At 48.6% G+C, this 20,744-nt stretch overlaps 1 protein-coding gene across 8 annotated transcripts in view; it reads right to left on the reverse strand.

The window, feature by feature from the left end:
- Window positions 1-8,256: 8,256 nt before the first annotated feature.
- Window positions 8,257-20,744, reverse strand: part of TLE3 (TLE family member 3, transcriptional corepressor) — a 36,221-nt gene continuing 23,733 nt past the window's right edge. For 3 of the 8 annotated variants that reach the window (XM_083371613.1, XM_083371615.1, XM_083371609.1), the window contains 14 exons: window positions 19,713-19,917; window positions 19,284-19,300; window positions 17,546-17,668; window positions 17,219-17,269; window positions 16,802-16,954; window positions 15,906-16,041; window positions 15,278-15,474; window positions 13,762-13,826; window positions 13,165-13,414; window positions 12,122-12,369; window positions 10,655-10,802; window positions 9,959-10,109; window positions 9,494-9,570; window positions 8,257-9,229 (listed from right to left, as the gene is read on the reverse strand). In XM_083371613.1, the coding sequence (XP_083227739.1) occupies window positions 9,122-9,229; window positions 9,494-9,570; window positions 9,959-10,109; window positions 10,655-10,802; window positions 12,122-12,369; window positions 13,165-13,414; window positions 13,762-13,826; window positions 15,278-15,474; window positions 15,906-16,041; window positions 16,802-16,954; window positions 17,219-17,269; window positions 17,546-17,668; window positions 19,284-19,300; window positions 19,713-19,917 (1,929 nt within the window). In that variant the 3' untranslated portion in view covers window positions 8,257-9,121. The remainder of the gene's footprint in view (window positions 9,230-9,493; window positions 9,571-9,958; window positions 10,110-10,654; window positions 10,803-12,121; window positions 12,370-13,164; window positions 13,415-13,761; window positions 13,827-15,277; window positions 15,475-15,905; window positions 16,042-16,801; window positions 16,955-17,218; window positions 17,270-17,545; window positions 17,669-19,283; window positions 19,301-19,712; window positions 19,918-20,744) is intronic. The other 5 variants (XM_083371614.1, XM_083371611.1, XM_083371610.1 and 2 more) reach the window with 4 other exon arrangements.

Genomic DNA, 20,744 nt, shown 5'->3' on the forward strand with positions numbered 1-20,744 from the left:
GTTTTCTTCCATTAAGTCTCCTTCCTTGCAGCCTCTGTCCAGGGAGGAAAAATCACAGACGGTCTCCTCTGACCTGCTATTCATCATTTCAGCTTAAGTCAGCTCAATGTGCCAGAGCCGTTCATAGAACGGGACTGTTTGTTTTTGCTTAAACGGATTGTTAATTTGCCCAGCAGTCCCATTAGGGCTAAACCGCCAGTTAACTTTGTTCGTTCTCATTAAATGGCTGATTCCTAAAGCTTTCACGGCTGACAGTGGAGCTCCTATTCATCCAGCCCTTGCCCGGAGCTTTCTAGAGAAGAAGCAGGGCTGCTTCTCTCAGCTTTGCAGTGATTGCCAGGCAGGCAGCCAGGCGGGCAGGCAGCCAGGCCAGCTGATGCATCCAGATTTTTCAAAAGCCTCCTTTCAAGGAAATATTCTATCAGAATGGAATAAAAAGGAATCGTTCCACCTCCTGAGTGCACTGTTGCAGCATGCTCTACAAGAGGTGCCCTTGAAGAGTGTGAGATTTCATCGGGTACAAAATGTGGCAATATGGGCAGTGATGAGCATGTGTCGGCGTGCTCATAGAGCACCTCTGTTCCTTGAGCTGCACTGGTTCCCAATCTGCTTTCAGGTGCAATTCAAGGTACTGGTGGGTACCTTTAAAGCCCTTCGTGGCTTGGGGATGGATTACGTAAAGGACTGTCTCTCTCCAGTGGTGTCTACCTGTCCTGTTGGTTCAGGCAGAAGTGGCACGCTCTGGGTTCCTCTGCAGGAGAGTCTCACCTGTTGAAGGCTGGAACGTAATTTCCCTGGAAATTAGATTACCCCAACTCTGCCAGTCTTTTGTAAGTCACTGAAAACCTGCCTTGGGTACTCATCAGTGGTTTTAGGGCATCCCGCTTCTCTGGGGGGGCTTTCACCACCCATGTCCTGGTCGGTGCTTGTTCCAGCCAGGCCGATCTCTACCAGGACATGCTACCCATGGACAGGGGGAGGCACCCCTGGAGACACAGGTGTTATAAATTTCATCACTCAACCCATCCTGAAGCAGCTGATGAGGATGTCTTGTGGACATTGGTTAGTTGGCACACCAGCTCGCAAAATTCTTGGGTGTACTCAGCCACCATCCTCTTTCTTTGCAGGAAGGTTTGATGCAGTCCCTGGTCTTGTGATCGGCCAGGGGATCTTCGAACAGCTTGTGGAGGATGGTCATAAAGCGGTTGAAATTTCTCAGCTCCAAATCAGTCATTGTGGAGGATAACCATCCACTGAGCAGCTGGCCCCTCCAGGGGGTATTTCCGGGCCATACTCCACCATGTAGCTCCAGACCTGCTGGGGGTCTCCATTAAACTTCACATCCAGGGGGGATGTCTTGTGGGCTCTCCTTCCCCCCCCCGAGACTGGTCCCGGAGGTGCCCCCTGCTGGGCAGCTAGCCCCAGTGCTAGGCTGGTGATGGCTGCCACTGTTTGGGCTGATGTGCTGGCCGTCACAGGGGGATGGATGTTCTGTCACCAGCTGCGGTAGGGAGTGGATGCGCATCAGGTTGGTCCATCCGAGCATGAGTTTCATTCACTTTGAGGTTCTCAAATGCTTCCCACGTGCACTTTATGGCTTAGTCCATCATCCAGTCTGCCCAGTCGCTCTCTCCGCACTCATCACTTTCTTCCTACAGCCTTTACAGCTCAGCTTGCTTTCCGTGTCGGTGGCTGCCTCTGTCCCTGCAGGTCAATGTCACCCGTTGGGGTTTCTCTTCCTACTCCTCTAGACACCATCAGGGTCTCGGCGGGTCGTCTTCCCCCAGCCGCTCGGACAGATCCAATCCTTCTGGAGGGGGTCTTATAGACACTTCTGCCCAGGCTTCAATTTCTTCTTGGTGGCTCCCTTGAGTCAATATCATATGGGTGGTAAAATCCTCTCCGGGTTGACCAAAATTGCAGCTTCTGCCTAATGTTTGCTCTCTCAGGAAAGTGAGACTTGTACCTCCATTTAATTGAAGCAAAGGAACTTTTAATGAGAGAAACCGGTTCCAGTAAAGTCAGGTGGAATCTGGTGTTCCCACGCAAAATACAAAGCTATTCTTTCCAACTCCCAATCCCTCCCTCCCCAGGCCAGCCAATGTGATGCTGGTGTGATGTTTTGAGAAATTCTGAGGTGTGAAACTGGTCACATTCCATTCTCAGGGCAAAGGACTAGAAGATCCTGGTGCAAGCCGGATTGGTGATCTGATCTTCTTCCGTTGTCACTTCCCCCTCCCATTTCCCACCATTAGACCCACAGGTGTGTATTGCCCCAAATGCCTCCCCCTGCCTTTCCCTTTGACGGCAGGAACCTAGTAAGGTGCCAGGCCAACAGTGGCATTCACATTTTCAAAATAAAACTGAAACAAGCAACATAATTTGCCTGGATCAGTTTATCAGGCTGAGATATGCTGTATAATTTAACAGATCAATTCTCTGCATGTAGGGAGCCTTTCTCAAGAGAAAAGTTAAGTAATATTTTATGATATATTTACCTTTTCCATATGTGTAACCACTATGCTGCTGCAACTGAAGTAGGAGATAATCCAAATATGTAAATGGAACTGGCTGCAGTAATATGAGAGATTAATTCTAATCCTAACCTTGCACCGCATTGAATCTCTTCTCCTCTCTCGTGATTGCACCAAAAAACAAATCTACTGGGGTAAACCAGTATCTATCTGGTGATAAGACAGACATGCCACGTGATCAAAACTCTTCAATCTTTCTGTCAACTGAATATAAGCAAATCATTGACAGGTATGACCTTTCATTACTTTGATTAAAGACAAGACTTTGTCTAACTTTGTTACTACTTGGAAACCCCTATTGGACTTTCTGCCATAAACTGAAAGAAATAAACATTTCATTTTGGGATTTGACAATAAGAACTGTTCGTGATTATAGAAACACCGTGTACAGTATTGTTAATTTCAGAGTAAGATGTTGATGCATTTGTATCTGTATCTGTCCTGGAGAAAGCTGGAAGGGTTTGCTTTTTTTTGCTTTTTCTTTAATCTCTTTTCCCTAGTCCATCTTTTTGTTGTTGTCGGTTTTATATTTAATCTTTTGCTGAAGCCTAATAATATTTTTTAAAAAATAAAAAAAGGAAACCTACCATTTATAAAAGACGCCTATTAGTCAGGGGAAGCTTCTACATTGCCAGCATCTGCTTGTGGCCTGCTGCATTGAGAAGCATTAGCCGCCTCCAGCCAGGACTACACTCCAGTGCACACTGGCAGCAAACAATTGTTCTTTATGACTCAATTACAGTAATTAAATCTGGTGGGATTCAGCAGTGGAAGAGGGGATGGCGAGGGAGCCAGCGAACTGTTATGCTCCCTGTCATCAACTAGAGAGAGCAGCAGCTGATGGATCTTCCAAGCTGCCTCTCGCCATCTGTTCCGGGAGCAGGAGACAAGGGGACGGAGGCCAGGAAACGGGGCCTGGAAAAGGCACTGAGCACGTCTCCCCGATATCAGGATTGAACAAAAGGTCTCCATTTCAGCCAAAGAGGAACACACACCCCCTTTCTGGGTTATGGCCGTACCTCCCAGTTCCGGAGAGAGGAATTAACAAAGTTTGGGTGAAGGCCTTGCTTAGGGTCACATGAATGCACAAGACACAAAACCCCACTTAGCAGTCACCACATCTGTGCTCCCCTTTTGACAGTTTCCTTCACCTCAGCCTGATTTCCTACAGCCTCCTATACACCCAAGTGTAAATTGTAATGTTGTTTTCTTTTAATCCTGCCCTAGCTTCGTGTGCCATGGAATCCCAAGTGTTTTCTCCAGAAACCACTGATAGTGGTCAGTATCTGTTGAACAAGGCTGATCTCTAGATCGAGAAAAAGTGTGTGAAATGCTTGGGGTTTAATAGAAAGGCATGAAAGGAAGGAAGATGGGACTCTCAAAGGCTCGCCTCAGGTAGGACAATGACACAAGACTTACCAGCAGCAGCTACAGCTGGAAAGACTGCAGACATCCGGCTACAGAAACAACTTCTTCCAAACCTTTTCCCATTTACACAAACACATGGGATGCTGCACCAGCTCCCTCTGGAGTGGAGGACTGTGGCTCCAAGAGCAGGTGTTAGTTAGCTATTCACCATTGAAAGCACATCTTTTCAAGTCTAAATCATGCCAGCAACCTTTAGCCTTTTTTGCTCCTGAATTTAATGAGTTATTACACAGTCTACCAAATATCAATTCCTTTCTCTTGATGTGAGAACCATCCGACTTTGAAATCTGTAATAGTGCAGCTTACTAGTGAAGGCCCACCAAAGACTGGTCAGCTGGATTTGAACAGTCTTGCAGACCCCCTTCCCTGCTGCATGGCAAGCCAAACACTGGCTGGGCAGAACTCAACAGGCTGCCTCAATGGGGCCACCAGAGATGCTCCATAGAACCTGGGGCTTGGTTTTCAGCTTCCCCGTATCTGTTAGTAGGTCTTTATATCTTATAATGTTTCCCATGTTAAACATATTGGGGTGTATTAACGCTTCCATCATTGAGAGCCAATCTGGAATCCTCAAGTAATGCTTCCTCTTTATTTTCTCCCAAACCATCAATAAAGAATTCCTGATATAATGTCTCTGGGAATAGCTGTGTATTCTATTTTTTCCATACTATATGAACTGTAAATCATGTCCCTCTAATGTCAATAATCTAGTATTCCTCAGTAAAAGGTGCTGGTGATGACCTATAAAGCCCTAAATGGCTTGGGTCCGGGATATCTGAGGGAACACCTGCTGCTGGCATCAAGCTCCCTTCATCCAGTGCGCTCCCACAGGGAGGGTCTTCTCAGGGTGCCACCGGTAAGAGATTGCCGGCGGATAACACCCAGGGGGAGGGGCTTCTCTGTGGGTGCGCCTGCCCTCTGGAACCAGCTGCCCGTGGAGCTTAGGACTGCCCCTGACCTTCGCTCATTCTGTCGGGACCTGAAGACTTGGCTCTTTGAGCTTTCTGGCCTGGACTGAGAGTATTAATTGGGGTTTTAATTGGATTTTAATTGGGGTTTTATATTTTATATTTATTCAAGGTTTAAATATAATCATTTTAACTGTTCTTAATTTTGTAATTGTTGTATTGTTATTTTAAAAACCTTGTGAACCGCCCTGAGTCCTACGGGAGAAGGGCGGTATATAAGTCTAATAAAGATAAAGATAAAGATAAAGATAAAATCCATTCTCTCATCCATGACATGTATGTATTTTATGTATGGCGATATATAATATCTACAGCATTACTGATATAACAAATGTTAAATACCTGAAAAAATGTTGATATTTCATTGGTTAGTTTGTGGTATATTAAAGGAACTGTGAAAAATAAAATAAAATAAAATAAAATAAATTGGGGAAAAAATGAATCTGGGGCTTATGCATTTCGCAAATGATTGGAACACAGCAAGGTTGGAAAAGGACAGAATTAAACTCCGGTCCTATCCAAGCAATAGGTGTCAGTGACTCCGTCACTGAAATTTTATGTCTAGCTGAGAATAAATCTGTGAAATCAGAGGCACTTCAAAGATCAACAATCTCCAGTAGCTGAAATATTCAATCTCCCTGAAGGAAAACCCATTCATTTCCAAAGCCAAAGCTGACCTCTTATGCCATCAGAAAACCTCCTTCACTATTAGCCAGAAGTCCTTTTTTTTTTTTTTTTTTTGCAGTTTGGACCAAATGGCTGGCGTCTTATTGCTCAGAGCACGAAAATAATTTGCCCCTTCATCTGTAGAGATTTGCTTAGAAAAGGTGTGTTTCAACTTTGAATGAGCGTGGTGGTGGCCATTTTCCTTTCTCGTTTTTAGTTGACACACTCAGCACCAAGGGAGGGGGGGGGTTGCAGGTGTTTCACTAGTCAAAACAAACTTTCTCTCAGGCTTTCTCTGGTGAGAACCAAGGTTATCCTCTGCTCCCGGGACTGCGGGCTGGGCCTGCCATGAAAAGCCCGCCAACAAGCTTGGGGAATTGTTGTGTATCTCTTTAGTCTTGGTTTCCCTTTTGAGGTGCCGATACATTGTAAGAATAAACATGTTCTTTGAGGAATTTGCAAGCCTTGCGAGTTCTGCCTTATTTGTTTTTGTCTGTCAGAACCGTGACAGTATGGTGTAGCAGGAAAGAAACAACCTAAATTCTGGCAGAACAAGTAGATATCCATCCCCATCATGCTTATGCACAGCATGCCTCTTGGCCATGAGCCAGCCTTTGCTCCCATGAAACACGGAATTAGCTGAATGCCCTCTGCCAGCAGGAATCCTGTCCTCACACAGCACAGTGCCTGCCCCCAAGGAACTGTGTGTGTGTGGGTGTGGGTGTGGCTTGTCTCCTTTCCCCTTTCAATACAGCTCCAAGCAGGAACCAAAGCAGCTCACAATTTGGCCTCTTCTCCTGTCATCAAAGAGATCAAGCCATGGAAATGTCAGAACAAACTGGCTGAAGATACTGAATGCATGTCAGAATTCATATTCCTGGGATTGCAGATTGATCAAAGCAGTCAATGCGGTCCAGAAATAAAGGGTGAAACTGCACTGAAGAACAAGAATTGAGTACGGAAAAGCGAGGACCTCAGCCTGGCTACTTAAACACAGATTCCTCCGCACTATTGCATTTCCCACAGCAGCCTACAATTGTGAAAGTTCACCATGAAAAAACGGGATAGGAAGAAAATTGACTTGTTCAAGCTGTGATGTTGGAGAAGGCTCCTTGGACAGCAAATAAGCAAGCACAAATAGAAACCACCATATCAAAGCCAAAATCACAAAAAAACTGACTTACTAATTGTCATTCAATAAATTGAAAAAGGCAGTTATACTCAAAATGGTCAGTGGCAAAAGGAGACTAGCTACCCAGTGGCTAAAGAATATCAAAGCTGAAACCAGCCAAGCATAAAACAAATGAAAGAAGCCACTCAAGTTTGGAATGTGGAGAGAACTGGCCCACGCAATCACCGAGAATCAGACACAATGTGAACCTATTGCGTCCTCCTCCTCCTCCTGATGTAACATAAAGACCTTAAATAGATGATGTAATCACAGACTGGGCAAAGTCCTCCTCCAAGCAACCCCATTTCAAATTCTTCAGCACTTTTAACAATAAGGCAATATAGTCTACAAACAACAGCAAAAACGGGATATGTTTGGGTTATGAATAATCTTAAAAGTATGATGCTAAGGATGAATTTCTCCTACAAAGCAGGTCATTAGGGAAGCTATTGCAGCCTGGGTTGCAAAGTGCTTAACTACCTTCACACCTAAAGATACTGGAAATCTGCTCATTTGCAAAGTTTAACATAAAAATGTAGACCAGCACAAAGCAGAATCATGATTCGAAACAATTCTCCCCTCCATTTGGGGCGGGGGTAGCTGACCCGTAATGACATACGTGAATGCTCCTGTTTATGTTCATCTTGGTTCACCTGCAGAAATGCACACGGCATCTCCATGGCCCAACCCGATGCCACCTGCAAACTAGCTTAAAGAGCCTCGGTGGAGCAGTGGGCTAATGCCTCCTTAAGTAACACCAGCTGCCTGCAATTAGTGCAGGTTCAAGTCCCACCAGGCTCAAGGTTGACTCAGCCTTCCATCCTTCCCAGGTAGGTAAAATGAGGACCCAGATTGTTGGGGGCAATAAGCTGACTTTGTAATAATGCCGCTTGGGGGTGTGTGAAAGCCCTAATAAGCAGGCATATACATAGAATGGAGGCTACTGCTAAGCTTGTAAGCCGCCCTGAGTCTTCGGAGAAGGGCGGGATATAAATGGGATTAAAATAAATAAAATAAATAAAATAAACAGCCTGCCGGTTCTGTTCAGTGGAAGGAAAAACACACTCAACCCGATTGGGCAGACAAAGAACCGTCCAGTCCATCTTCCTTTGTGTACCAACATGGCCTTTAATAGAAACAGGTAGTTTTTTTCACCATTAAGCTGTAGTTACCTTTTTAAAAACCAGATCAAAATCAACAGTTAAAAAACAATCCATAAAATGTGGTATAAAAATTCTTTTTCGTATGCTACATTACAAGGCAAGATCTTCTGCTACACAAACATGTCATTTCCCATGTTTAATTTTATTTACTCCTTTAGTACAAAAATGCCAGAAGTGGGTCTCCCTCCCTGCTCCCTTCCCCACATACAACTTTTGCTCAAGCCGACAGGCTGAAACACTAATTGCCAAAAGCCACAGAAATCCCGTTGTCCACCGTCCCATACAGAAACCATGTTCGTTAGTAAACTTAAAAAAAAAACAACCTGCATTATCTATTACTTTAATTTAATTGGAGTAAAAAAAAGAAACACCCACCACAAGTTGCTATTATCTTTTTCTTGGGCTCCCTGAGCGTATTAGTTAACTGTGGCGTTCTTGAACACCCATCCTCTCAGCGTTTGGGTCTGAAGGCTGTGGTGGGCAAGAGCCCACTTGGGGGGCAAGGCATCCTGTTGCCCCAATTGATAAGTGCTTCGAAAACAGCGACTTCTCCACTGCATCAGAATCAGGAGAGACGAATCCAACTGGAGGCTCAAACCAGGCCCAGAGAAGACTTAAGGCCAGAAGAACGGGTTCACACATCCAACAGAGAAAACCATCTCACGGAGGACACCTTTGCTCAGGCTGCTGACAAGGCTGGTAAGAGTATCTCCAAGCGTATTTTCAAGGGAAGGGCAGGGTTGGGAGGAAAATGGTGGTGGCTACCGCCAGAATGGAAGCCAAACTGAAGCAGTACAGAGTGACAGCAGACCAAGGAAGCAGCAGCAGCAGCAGCAGAAAACAGAGGACGACTGATTAGCAGACCAAGGAAGCCTCAGCACGAAACTCCTCTGTTATCTACAGTTCCTGAAAGTCTGATGGGGAACTAAGACCTGCGGGCTCCTCCTGAATGCAAATCCAGGATGTTAGCTGCCTTCTGATCAGAGAACCAAGAGAAAAACACAAACCAGCACGGACAATGCATTGCCACTGACCAGCTGGACTGAGCTTCAAAGTTCCTTCCAGAGTTATTCCAAGGTCGTCACAGAAGATCCACCCCGGTCATAAAACCCTCCAGAGGGCATCAGAGGAACCTTCAGCTGCTCTCCTTTTGTGTTCTTCTCCCAGAGTCATTAGTCAAGTCACAGCTACTCAGTAGATTACTTCGTAAACCGTGGCCTTCTTGTCACCTGAACCTGTGACAATGTATTTGTCGTCTGCTGAAATATCACAGCTTAAAACGGAAGAAGATTCTTTTGACTTGATGGAGAGGATAAAAAGAAGAAACAATGCCTTTTAGTTTTCACAGGATCACATAGCAATAACAGCAAGTGTCTTCCTTGTGCTTGCGTGCACATCCCTCTGCAACGACGTGCAGGCAGCAAGGAAATGGAGAACAAACCTGCAGGTGGGCTCTCTTTGACGGAACACGGTGCAAGCTGCAGGCTGCTCAAGACTCAGAGGAGCCATGCCTGCTCCCCACATCCACCCTCCCCCTTTCCCCAATGCAGGGAAGGTTCTCACCTGGAAGATGCTGGCTCCATACGGAGTCCTCCAGGCATTGAGGAGGTTGTCCTTACCGGTGCTCACAAACCACTTTCCTACAGACACAAACCGGGCATTAGCTTTCCCAACAAGAAAAACAAGGCTGGAATGAGGATAGCACCATTAATCCAAAGGACTTTCTTAATTCCCTTCTAGGAAGCTGGTGCTACAGGTGACCCAGCCTCTTCCCTGCACTGGATAGGGACCTTCCTACTCCTGTTCTCACCTTTTCTCAAAATGGCCACCTGCCTCCCCTGAATGCTGCAGGAGTAGAAAGCCGGCTGCAGACGCTTAGTTGCAGCTTCAGGAAATGTCTGGTTCCTCCAGCCTGTGGGAGGAGACTTCCCAGGCCTACAGCAGCCTTTTCCTACCCACTGGGAACCACCAACCTGCCAGATTCAGTCCCTGCTGTTGAATTGCACCCTCGCCCCAAGAGGCACTCACCGCAATAGGCAAACTTGAGGGATAGGACACAGCTTTCGTGGAGGTGGAGCTGGTATTTGTCAGGTTTGGTGTGATGCAGCACTTCCACATTGCTGCTCTCCAGCCCCACCGCAAGCCACTCGCCTGTTGGGCAATAGCCAAGCGAGAAGATCTAGAAAGAAGACAAGGAGCAGCTGCTCGGAGGTGCCTCTCGGCTCGGTCCAACTCCCACAGGGCCTGAGGCTGGACTCAACTGCTCCCAAAGCAAGGAGGAGAAAGGCCCCACCGCCTGTCCTGCAGAAGAAAATGTCCCCAGGACACCCCTCCCTCTTTTTCAGCATCAGGTAATTTCTTCTTTCAGATTGGCTTTGCCATGAAAGCAAAAGCCCCTTGTTGGGTTTCATGAATTTCAAATCCCGTTAAGGCTGGGATTCCAGGAGGGACTTTGGGAGCTGCAATGGGCCACAAAAAACCCCCTGCCTCCCCCGGGCTCCTTTTGGTCCTAGGATCCACCTCCACCAACATGGTGCCCCTGCGGGACTCATGCACTGACACTTCAGAAGCCACGTGGACCCAGAGAACTGGGAAGAGGGAGGGCACCAGTTGTTCGTAATCTTCAGTTCTTGGTTGGTCCTGTTAGTACATGTTGTACTTTGACAATAAAGGTTTATTATTATTAGTTCTTCCTCCCTGCAAGGAATCAGGCCCAAAACTCACCTGGGAGGTGAAGTCATGTTGCTGTAGCTGCCTGCCTTCCCGAAGGTCCCAGGAGCGCACAGTGTTGTCCAAGCCCCCCGTCCAGAGTTTGGTGCCATCATGGGAGATGTCGATGCAGCTGGCGCCGTCCGTGTGACCCTGGAACTGCCTGCAAAGGGAACCAAGACGAGGAAAGAGAGTTTCACGGCCCCGTCTGAAGCTTCTCTTATTTACTGTTACTTGTGAAATTTACAGAGCCACTCGACTCAATTCAGTCTGACCAGTTTACAATAAAACCCCCAATAACTTACCCACACGTAAGATGGTGGGCGCTAAAACTAATAAAAGAAGTAACGAAGCCCGATCATACAAAGTTCCTGCTGAAAGGGTGTCCATGGCCTGGGGAGAGACTTTCACTCCAAGAAAGTCGGGCAACACAAACTCCCGCAGGGATATTGTTCCAGATGGGAAGTGACACCCCTGTGACGGTGCGCTCCTGGGGCTCCTTAGCGGACCCTGTTTTAAGGATGGGACCCTGGGTGGACACAAGGGGGGAAAGGCAGTCCTCGGAGAAGCAGACCGCCCCACGGCTGAACATATGCTTCAACCGTACTCGGATGCTCACTGGTAACTAGCACAACTCTGAAACCTTGACTGCTGGTAGCCATCCCTAAGGCTGCCTTCTGGGCCAGCTGCAGCCCAAGGAGGGCACAGGGCAAGCCTCCCTACATGGGTGGCTATGAGAAAGGAACCCTGGCCCAGATGAGGACACCCCTGGCACATCACATGGACCTGGGCAAAGGTTTTCTTGACCACTTTCTCCTCAAGCAGAAACTGGGGGTTCATGAACCCAAACTGCTTCCCTTGCGAGGATGAGAAACACTTGGCTGACATCCTGAAGGAATTCTCAGGTATCTGGCTGGAAGACTGGAGAGCCCAGTGACGTAGCTAACGAGTCCTGGGGATGAGGGCTTGGTGCTCTTGGTCAGGATGAATGCTATCAAGCAAGGAAGGGCTTGAATAAGCAGCTCTTCTTGCTCCACCCCATTTGGCTTCTCCTACTTTATTTCCAACCCTGACTGCTCTTTAGAAGGCCAGATCCTGAAGTTGAAACTCAAAGACTTTGGCCACCTAATGAGAAGGAAGGACTCACTGGAGAAGAGCCTCATGCTGGGAAAGGTGGAGGGCAAGAGAAGAAGGGGACGACAGAGAATGAGGTGGCTGGATGGAGTCACTGAAGCAGCAGGCGTGAGCTTAAAGGGACTCCAGAAGATGGTGGAGGACAGGAAGGCCTGGAGGAACGTTGTCCATAGGGTTGTGATGGGTCGGACGTGACTTCGCAACTAACAACAACAATAACAACTTTATTTCCGAATGGACATACTTTTGTTTTGCCAGACAGGGGGAAGCCTTCTTCTAAACAAAAGAACACGGGAGCAACCTGCAAGCCCCTCATACCAACAATCGCTCAGATCTGGGGAAGCTCACCTAACCAATGTCTGGTTGTGGAGATCCCAGACGGCAATGTTTCCATCACTGCAGCACGAGAAGCACACTTTGGCATCTGGGCTGATGGCCAAGGCATAGCAGGCAGGGGCAGAGGAGGTCAGTTCTGCCTTGATTCTGGGGGTGGGGGAAGCCAGGTCCCAAATGGTGAGGGTGCTGGCCTCTCCCCCTACAATAAGTGTGCGCCCATCTGGAAGGAGTTTGCAGGAGCGGATGTAGTTATCCCTGTTCTGGAGAGGGAAACATCTGCAGTGAACCGTACAGCAATAAAAGTTATGGCGTCAGCCGTTCAGAAAGGCCTGAAGATCCACCTGTTTCAATTATATTGGGATAACTCTTCGTGGGAAAAGGAAAGTAAGTATTAAACACCTGCAAGGCTTACGGTGCCAAATTTAGCTTGATTTAAAAAACAAAACAAAACGCCACAGCCATCTCTTTTCCCTAAAAAAGCAATGACATTGGCTTGCCCTAAGTAGTGATCTCCTCTCCAGTTGCATCTTTTCTGGCCTTCAGAATCTGATGTTCCCCCCCACACCCCAAAAGGCCAGCTTGCCCATCCTGCTGCTATAGGCACAGTTAGTGAAGAGCCTTTTTCCTTATGACCGCTCAGCCACACTCATCCCTGGGCAGCCAACAACCACTACAATAAAAATAATAAGAAACCAATCAACACTGTGTATGGAGTTGTCCCCAAAGCTTGGAATCGTCACAGCAAGGTGGGCTCACCCCAGCCTGGCCCAGGGCTCAAAGGAATCGCTGTGTGTTTACCTTCAGGAAGGCCAGCAAAGTGAGGGGGGTACGTGCCATCCTTCCTGTCCTGTAAGATGTCACAGTTAAAAGAAGGGAGCCAAGCGTGACTCCTCTGCTGGATCTCACAGGACAAGCAGAAGTAATTGGAGGTGGGCAGCCCCACAAACAGCCTGGTGGACAGCTCAGTAGGTGATTATTTGCACCCTGACCTCACCCCACAGACCTTGGTGCAAGTTCTAACCAAGGTTCAGACAACTGCCAGCCCCGCCACTTACCAAGCAATCTAGCTGGGAGATGGGGCTCTTGGTGCCCGGCTGGCTGATATCCCAGATCTTCACACAGCCCTTTCCCCCTGTGTACACGTGCCTGGTTGGGTTGCTGATAGTCACGGCACACACCACTTCGCCATGGCTCAGGGTATTGATCTGACGGGCGTGGCGGGGGATGCCAGGGCCAGCAAGGGCATCGTGAGGAAATGGAACTGGCTGCATTTGCCCATCTGTGCTCACGTGGAACGAGTAAGCTCTGGGGAGAGAAGGGGGGGGAAGAGGAGACAAGGGCCAAGGCAGCTCTTGTTACCCAGAGCTAAGCCCTGCTCAGGCGAAGACTTTTCAGCGACTGGATTAACCTCAATCCTACAATCTCCCTACACACCGAGGGCTGCCTCATGCTCCATCCTCAGACTCCGCTGGCTCTTGTTGGGAAAGGCCTACAGATCGTTCTCACCTGCAAGCTATCTTTGTGGCGCCTGGCACATTTTGGAAGCCAAATAACACCCCACCCCCATCCTTATTAAGTAGCTGTCTTTCTACAGAACAGGATTCAAGACTAAACAAGTTTGAACTTGGGGACAAAGGCTTAAAGCAACTTACGGTTTGCCGCCAGGAATGGAGGGCAGGACAGGAGTCCTCATTGGTGGATGGGGGTCAAATCCAACCTAGAGATGAGATTTTTAACAGGCATTTAATAAAACAGGAGCCCCCAACCTGTGGGCCACAGCCCGCTACCAGACCATAACCTAATTGCCACCAGGCCGTGTGACTGGCTGGTCAGTGTGCGCACATCTGCATGCACACTGCCCCATTTGCACAAGGGACACTGTGAGCATTGCAAGCAGTTGCAGCCCCACTCGCATGAGCATTGTTGCAGGCGCTTGTGGTCCCACTCGTGCTATTGCAGGTGCTTGTGGCCCCACTCGCACGAGCCTTGTTGCGAGTACTCGCAGTCCCACTTGTGCAAGTCTCATGGGTGCTCATGTGGCGCATGTGCCTCACCCTGCCACAAAATCATCCCGGAAAGATGATTGGGGAGCTCTGCAATAAAAGGATAGAAGTCCTAATCTCACCTCCAAGAAAGGATTTAAGAGTCAGCCCCAATTTCTGATCCTAGGGCAGGGGTAGGCAACGTCGGCTCTTTTATGACTCATGGACTTCAACTGACTCAGGAATTCTGGGAATTGAAGTCCATGAGTCATAAAAGAGCCGAGGTTGCCTACCCCTGTCCTAGGGAGACAAAGGTCTTCTCCTCAACTCTTGGCCACAAGCGATCAGAGGCCAGAGAGGCAGGAGGACATGGAACTATCCCAACGAAGAGATTGGGAATGCAGGTCCTCCAACTCAAAGGCTCCTAAGAAAATGCATTGCAGATGCCAATTCCCGTTAGGTTGTTTTATGCATGATGTTGTTGTAATTGCAGAACATCTGGACATCCACAAAGAAAGCCTTCAGCCAGAACCTTGGTCCTAAAATTAGGTTTCCCCTCAAGGTGAGGCAGAAGCTCAGACCCAAGATACCCTGATTGGGGCCTGGCGAGAGAGACCCCCTCCTTGAACTGCTCTGGCTCTGGCCTGGAGCCCTCAGCCCACTTCCCAGGAGATGGAGAAGTCCCAGGCTGGCCCTCCTTTAGGACTTGCAAAGCTGGGTGAGATGTCTGGAAGCTCTGGAGACTCCTGCCAAGTGACTAAAAGGAATCTGCAAAGCAGCCTATAAAGGACCTGGGGAGGCAAAACCAGCTCCTTCATGTGGACAGTTTTCCACACCGCTCAAAGTGAGTTTCCTTCCTTGCCTCTAGAGATACTGCCCCCCCCCACACGTATAGATAGAAAGAAATATAGATAGTAGATAGAGGTCAGGTCAAATGGGTTGTGTAAATGGGGCTGCAGAAGTTGATAAACTGTGTTTTTTATGTACATTTATTTTTTTTGTCCTGTTGAGTTTTGCTTTGTTTTTGTTTTTTCCCTTTTTTGAAATATGTATTTTAATAAATTAAAAAAAATATTGAAAAGAAATGAGTGTGCCCTTTTCCTGAAAGGATGACCGCAAGGTTCCCCATCTCTGCCCCCCTGCCCCCCCCCGCACCATACAGAAAGGAGCTCAAAGGTCTACGTACAGCTCCAAAGCTCACCATTGGTGACCGGCCATAGGCAACGGCGGCGGCGGCAGCAGCTGTCATTTGAGGGGGGATGTTGTGCAACCCTGCATAGGCCCCAGGGCTGGCAAGGGAGCCATTCATCTCGTGATGCCCCATCATAGCGAAGGGGGCAGCGTAAGAGCCGGTGAGGGAGATGGGAGTCCTTAAGGCAGATGCTAGAAGAAGTCAAAGAATAAGCGAACAATCAAACACACAAAATGCAAGATTCTGCAATCAAACTGACCAAAACTAAACAAGACTGCTACTATGATTTGTCCGAAAGTGCCTGAAGAGAGAACAAGGAACTGCGGGTCTAAATTGCAGGGAAGCCAGTTCTGGCTGGGGTGGAAGAAAAAATTCCGAGCAGCAAGAGCTGTTCAGCTGCAGACCAGGTGCGACAGGAGCTGATGGGAGTACTGGGGGCTTTTAAAGAGAGACTGGGAGGGGCTGCGGTAGCCGGTTCTCTTACTGGACCTACTAGCTGAGCCCAAGTTCCCTTCTCGTCTGCCATTCCGTGATGCCATGAACCGCCCTCAAAATCCAAACCTCCCCCTCAGCCTTTTGGGGCAAGCAGACCCCAAGTGGATTAAGGCAAACCACAACCTACCCAGGGGGTCCATTCCACCAGGGAGCTTGCCCGGCACTGGTCGGAGGCCCGGAGCGCTGCTTGTCCCAGGCGTTGGTAGGTCGCTCCTTGGCGTGGGAGTGCTGGACTTTAAACCAGGGGTAGAGGATTTATCATTCTGATCCAAAACAAGATTTGGGGGAAGGTCTGACTATTCCTGTTGCATTCAAACATTTTTTGTTTTGTTTTTAACTAGATACAGGATAAAGGGTTGCCTTTCAATCTCAGAATCAATTCTAAAATTCAGTTTCTTTAAACAGGATGCAAAAATGGTAAAGAGATTCACCAGTGAGAAATTTCTCTGCATTCAACTATGAATGAAGATTGGATATGGGGTTAATTTCCCCAAAATTACTTCAAAGGAGTTGGGAGCTTCTCATTCTAGTGTCTAATGAACGTAACTTTATAGTATGATCATTAGGCAGTAGGTATAGAGGAGATGATCTTCGTTTTGAGTTGGTTCATTGCGGCTCTTTCACCTGCCTAGGTCACCTGATCACCTTGGAGGGGAGATGGGCAGCATAAAATTTTAATAAATTAATAAATAATCACCAAACTGAGCAGATCAGAGTTAGCCCCAAGCAGAGTTAACCTTTCCCCTTGGAATTTCTGGGGCTGCCCCTTTGTCTGACCTTCCTTCTCCAATCTCTGGGGGGAAAACCTGGAGTAGCAGGATGCGACTGGCTTGGCATCAGGTAAGCTTCAGGGGCCCAAGGTTTGTTGGGAAAGAGCAGCCCCCCCCGACCCTTGGAGGTCAAGCCTCAGGGACCACCTCCCGTGCAGAGGAGCTGGCCAGTGTTCCAGGAGACGGAGACCACCACCACACTTGGAAGATGGACTCCCCTGCAAAGGACTTGGCTGCTTATACCGTCACTTACATAGTCTTTAATCTTGGAAGAAGGAGGGGTGCTGCTGGAGGAGGCGATGGAGGCAGCAGGGCTGTTTGGGGCATCCTTCTTCAGTCCACGGGCTTTATCCAGCCCATTCTCCGGAGACGAGTGGGCAGGGCTCGCCCGGGGCGTTGCCAGATCCTGGCAACAAAAACAAAGCGCTCACCACAAGCAGCACTCCAGGGCCCCTTCCCGTAACCGGAGAGGTTTCAAGTACAGATCCAGAGCCAGCTAAGCTGCCTAGTTCTGCAGCGACAGTGCAAAAGAAATCGCAAGGGAAGAAACTAGATAGCCAGTATCCATATGGTGGATGCCCTGCCCTGGTTCCCTAGCAATGCCCACCCTCTGCTCTTCTGGGGAATGGGATGCAGTGCCAGGGGAAGAGAGGGCCACAGCCAGGCCTACCTCATTGGAGACATCAACCACCAGGTCATCGCTCTTGTCACCATCGCTATCCTGAAACAGGAAAGCATTGGGGGCTGTAAAAGGAAGCGAAACTCCAGACCAGCCCACGGGCAGCTCCTCTGGCTGCACCTTCCACGCGCCCCTCCACCCCACCCCCCGCTGTGGCCATTCCTCTTTAGCACCACCACTTCCAAACAGGAAACTGGGTAAGTTTCCTTCCTGCTGGGGCCTCGACTAAATTCTGAGCCTTCCTTGGCAAGAGGGACTGGTGGCTGCCGCCAACTGGCTGACAGTGACTCAAAAAAGCAACCGGAGCCGAAGACTCACGTAGCGGCTCAAGCTGTCTTTCTCCTCCGCCTTCCGCTTCTTGGGCTCGATGCCAGCGTAGTCTGAGGAGCTCCTGTGCTTCTCGCTGGCTCGCAGGCTCTCCGATGGGGAGATGGAGGTGTTCTGAGCAAGCAGGAGAGAAGGGTATGCATGCAAATGCCAGTGATTAAGCGGATCCCAGATCCAAAAATGTTTTCCTATCAGGAATACTGAAATCAGTGCCAGGAGAGAGAGAGGGAGAGCAACAGGGTGTTGCCTCCCCCACCCGGTGACAGTCTCTCCTGAAAGTCTTTTAGAAAATTGCAAAAGGATCTCCGTCCTGTGAAATGCTTGGGTCACCACAGATCTTACCGGTGGTGCTTTTGTGAGCAAACTTTCAGAGCCAAATAATGGGACTAAAATGTACGTATGCACGCACGCACACATCAACACACATATATACAGAAATCAAACTTTCTAAGTAGAACTAGAAATAGTTCACTACGTTTTGAAAATATCGCTGTGGCTCTCATGTTTTTACCTATAGCCTGGTGGAAAGAGCGCTGAGCTGACACCGCAAGGGTAGAATTGGGAGAAATGTCCGGTTCTGCACAGGCCAGCGGGTCTCCTACTAAGCGTTGGGCCAAGTCAAAACCATTTCTGGGCAGAGTCTCTTGGCCATGGCAAGAATGGGGTGATTGCCAGGATTTAAATTCTGAGGTAGGAACCAGCACAAAGCCTGAGAATGGATCCTTCAAGAGATTCTGCTGACCAAACACAGGGAACGAGGCAAAGTAGGGGGCTTCCCAGCCCCCAAGAAAGGGGTCTTTGAATTTTATGCAGTGCTTGGAACCGCCAAGCCTTTTCCTTGCTGAGGAAGATGTCCCTTTTCTGCCTCAGGGGTGCTTTGCTTGGGGAGAGGCCTCATGGACACTAATCTTCAACACGAAGAACAATTAAGCTTTTTTTAAAAAAAGAAGCGTCCTTTCTCAATCCAGGCAGAAGAGACTCCGGGTGGCTTCACCTTCCATTCTATGAAAGAACAGAGGACTGGCACAGGGGAGACTGGCACAGTGGGTTCCACTCTACCCGCTCAGCCCCAGAAACTTGCTAGGGGATTGTGGTCAGGCCAGCCATTCGGTTTCAGACTGAGCCACTTCACAAGATATAATGCTCTGCGCACCACCGCGAGCACTTGAACAAAAGACAGCCAATCAATTTCACACAGAAACCACGCAACAGCCCCAATGTGCTTTCCCTTGATCCAGCCAAAATGGTGGGAAATCGGAGAAAACAGGGTCCAAGGAAAAAGAGGAGACAATGGGGAACATTCTTAATTAAGGATCCTGCTGCTGCTTGTGCCCAAAATTTCAGCACCCAGGAAGAATCTCCTAATCCAGGGGTAGGCAACCGTGGCTCTTTTATGACTCATGGACTTCAACTCCCAGAATTCCTGAACCAGCCATGGCTCAGCTTGGAAACCTCTCCCTTTCCCCTCAGCGTGGCTGGCTCAGGAATTCTGGGAGTTGAAGTCCATGAGTCATAAAAGAGCCACGGTTGCCTACCCCTGTCCTAATCAATCGAATGAACAGGGAGGAGAGAACGGCACGCTCTCCCCAGGAATCAACACCATTTCAATAGCCAGAAATTTGGATTTTAGCTAGATGGGGGTGGTGGTGGTGGCAGGCAGCCAGTTTCAGAAGACAAGACAACCAATAAGGTCACAAAATGGAGGTGGCAAAACAAAAGGGAGACTTACCGCACTGGAGTCCCGGTCTTTCCAGAATGCAGCCCAAGTCACAGCAATGGAGAGGGGAAAACAAAAAAGGGGGCAGGAGAGAAAGAAGGATAAAAGAGAACATCAGTCTTCCAAAGTGGACTTCTCTGGTTTGGCTTTTGTTCTGAAGAAGCAACCAGGGCCCAGATAAAATAATGGAGAGGAACACCAAGAGGAAAGCAGGCAGCAACACAACAGCTTTGCACACACCTGGGAGACGTAGGAGAAGCCAGTGCAACATTCACGCTACTGGTGGCTAGAATTCCACGAGTCTGGGAAGTACTCTGGGGAGGGGGGAACTGGCTGATACTTAGCCCCCCCTCCCCAAGTGCTCAAGAGCTTCCAGAGACACAAAGGCGAGAGGCCGGTAGGCTGAAGGGTCAAGGAAGAAGCCAGCCTGCATGTCCTCACCTCGATGGTCCAGATCGTGCTGATGCTTCTCGTCTTTCACAGCCAAGTGTGCTTGGCTGCCAAGGGTCCCAAGGGCCAAGAGCCCCGAACTGCTCCCTGTGACAGGGGGGATTCCTGGGGGCGGCAGGCCTGATGGGTGAGGCGGCAGCTGTACCTGAGACCCGTGAGTGGCATGGGAGAGGTGCTGAGCCTGAAGCTGTTGCTGCTGTGAAAAAGCCAACAGTGAGAAGTCCAAACACTGCACAGACCCCCCCTCCACTTGCCCAGAGGGAAGGAGGGGGGGGGAGAGAAAAGGTTCACACACACCCTTCCAGAACACCCTTCTGTAAAACCACTGAAGAGCTACAGCAGAGTTCAAATGAATCAAGAGCGCTTTAGGAGAGCGACCACTAAGTTCAGGATTAAACCACTTCCTGAAGCTTCAGGAAAAGGTCTTAGAAAACATGCAAACCATCAGCTTTGAATTTTCGGGGTGTTCATTCAATTTCAGTGTAGGAGTTTGTTTCAGCATTAGTAAAATATTCCTTACTTCAACAGAAAATATAGATTTCTACCTAAGACAGCATTGAAGAGGGTTTGGGAAAAAGACAGACCGTTGAGAAGAGCCAGAGATTACAGCCTGAGTAAAAGGCTGGAGAGAAATCTTCAGCCAGGTATGTCTGTTTGCCAAGCACCTGAAGGCCAAATGTCATCCTATATCAGGGGTAGGCAACCTCGGCTCTTTTATGGCTCATGGACTTCAACTTCCAGAATTCCTGAGTCAGCTGAGTCAGGAATTCTGGGAGTTGAAGTCCATGAGCCATAAAAGAGCCAAGGTTGCCTACCCCTGTCCTATAGCATAATACAGGCAGTCCTCGATTTACAACCACAATTGGAATTATCTTTCCCAGCTATTGACGTCAAGACGATTGGCTTCTAAGCTCCTGGATCCATTTTCCCCTCTTTTTATAGACTGGAACCACATCACCTCTTTTCTAGTCCTCTGGCAGTTCCCCTGTGCTACAAGAGTTTTGAAAGATTACACTCAGTGCC

The sequence above is a fragment of the Vipera ursinii genome (genome assembly GCF_947247035.1).
Source record: "Vipera ursinii genome assembly, chromosome: 11".
In the NCBI taxonomy this organism is placed as follows: Eukaryota; Metazoa; Chordata; class Lepidosauria; order Squamata; family Viperidae; genus Vipera; species Vipera ursinii.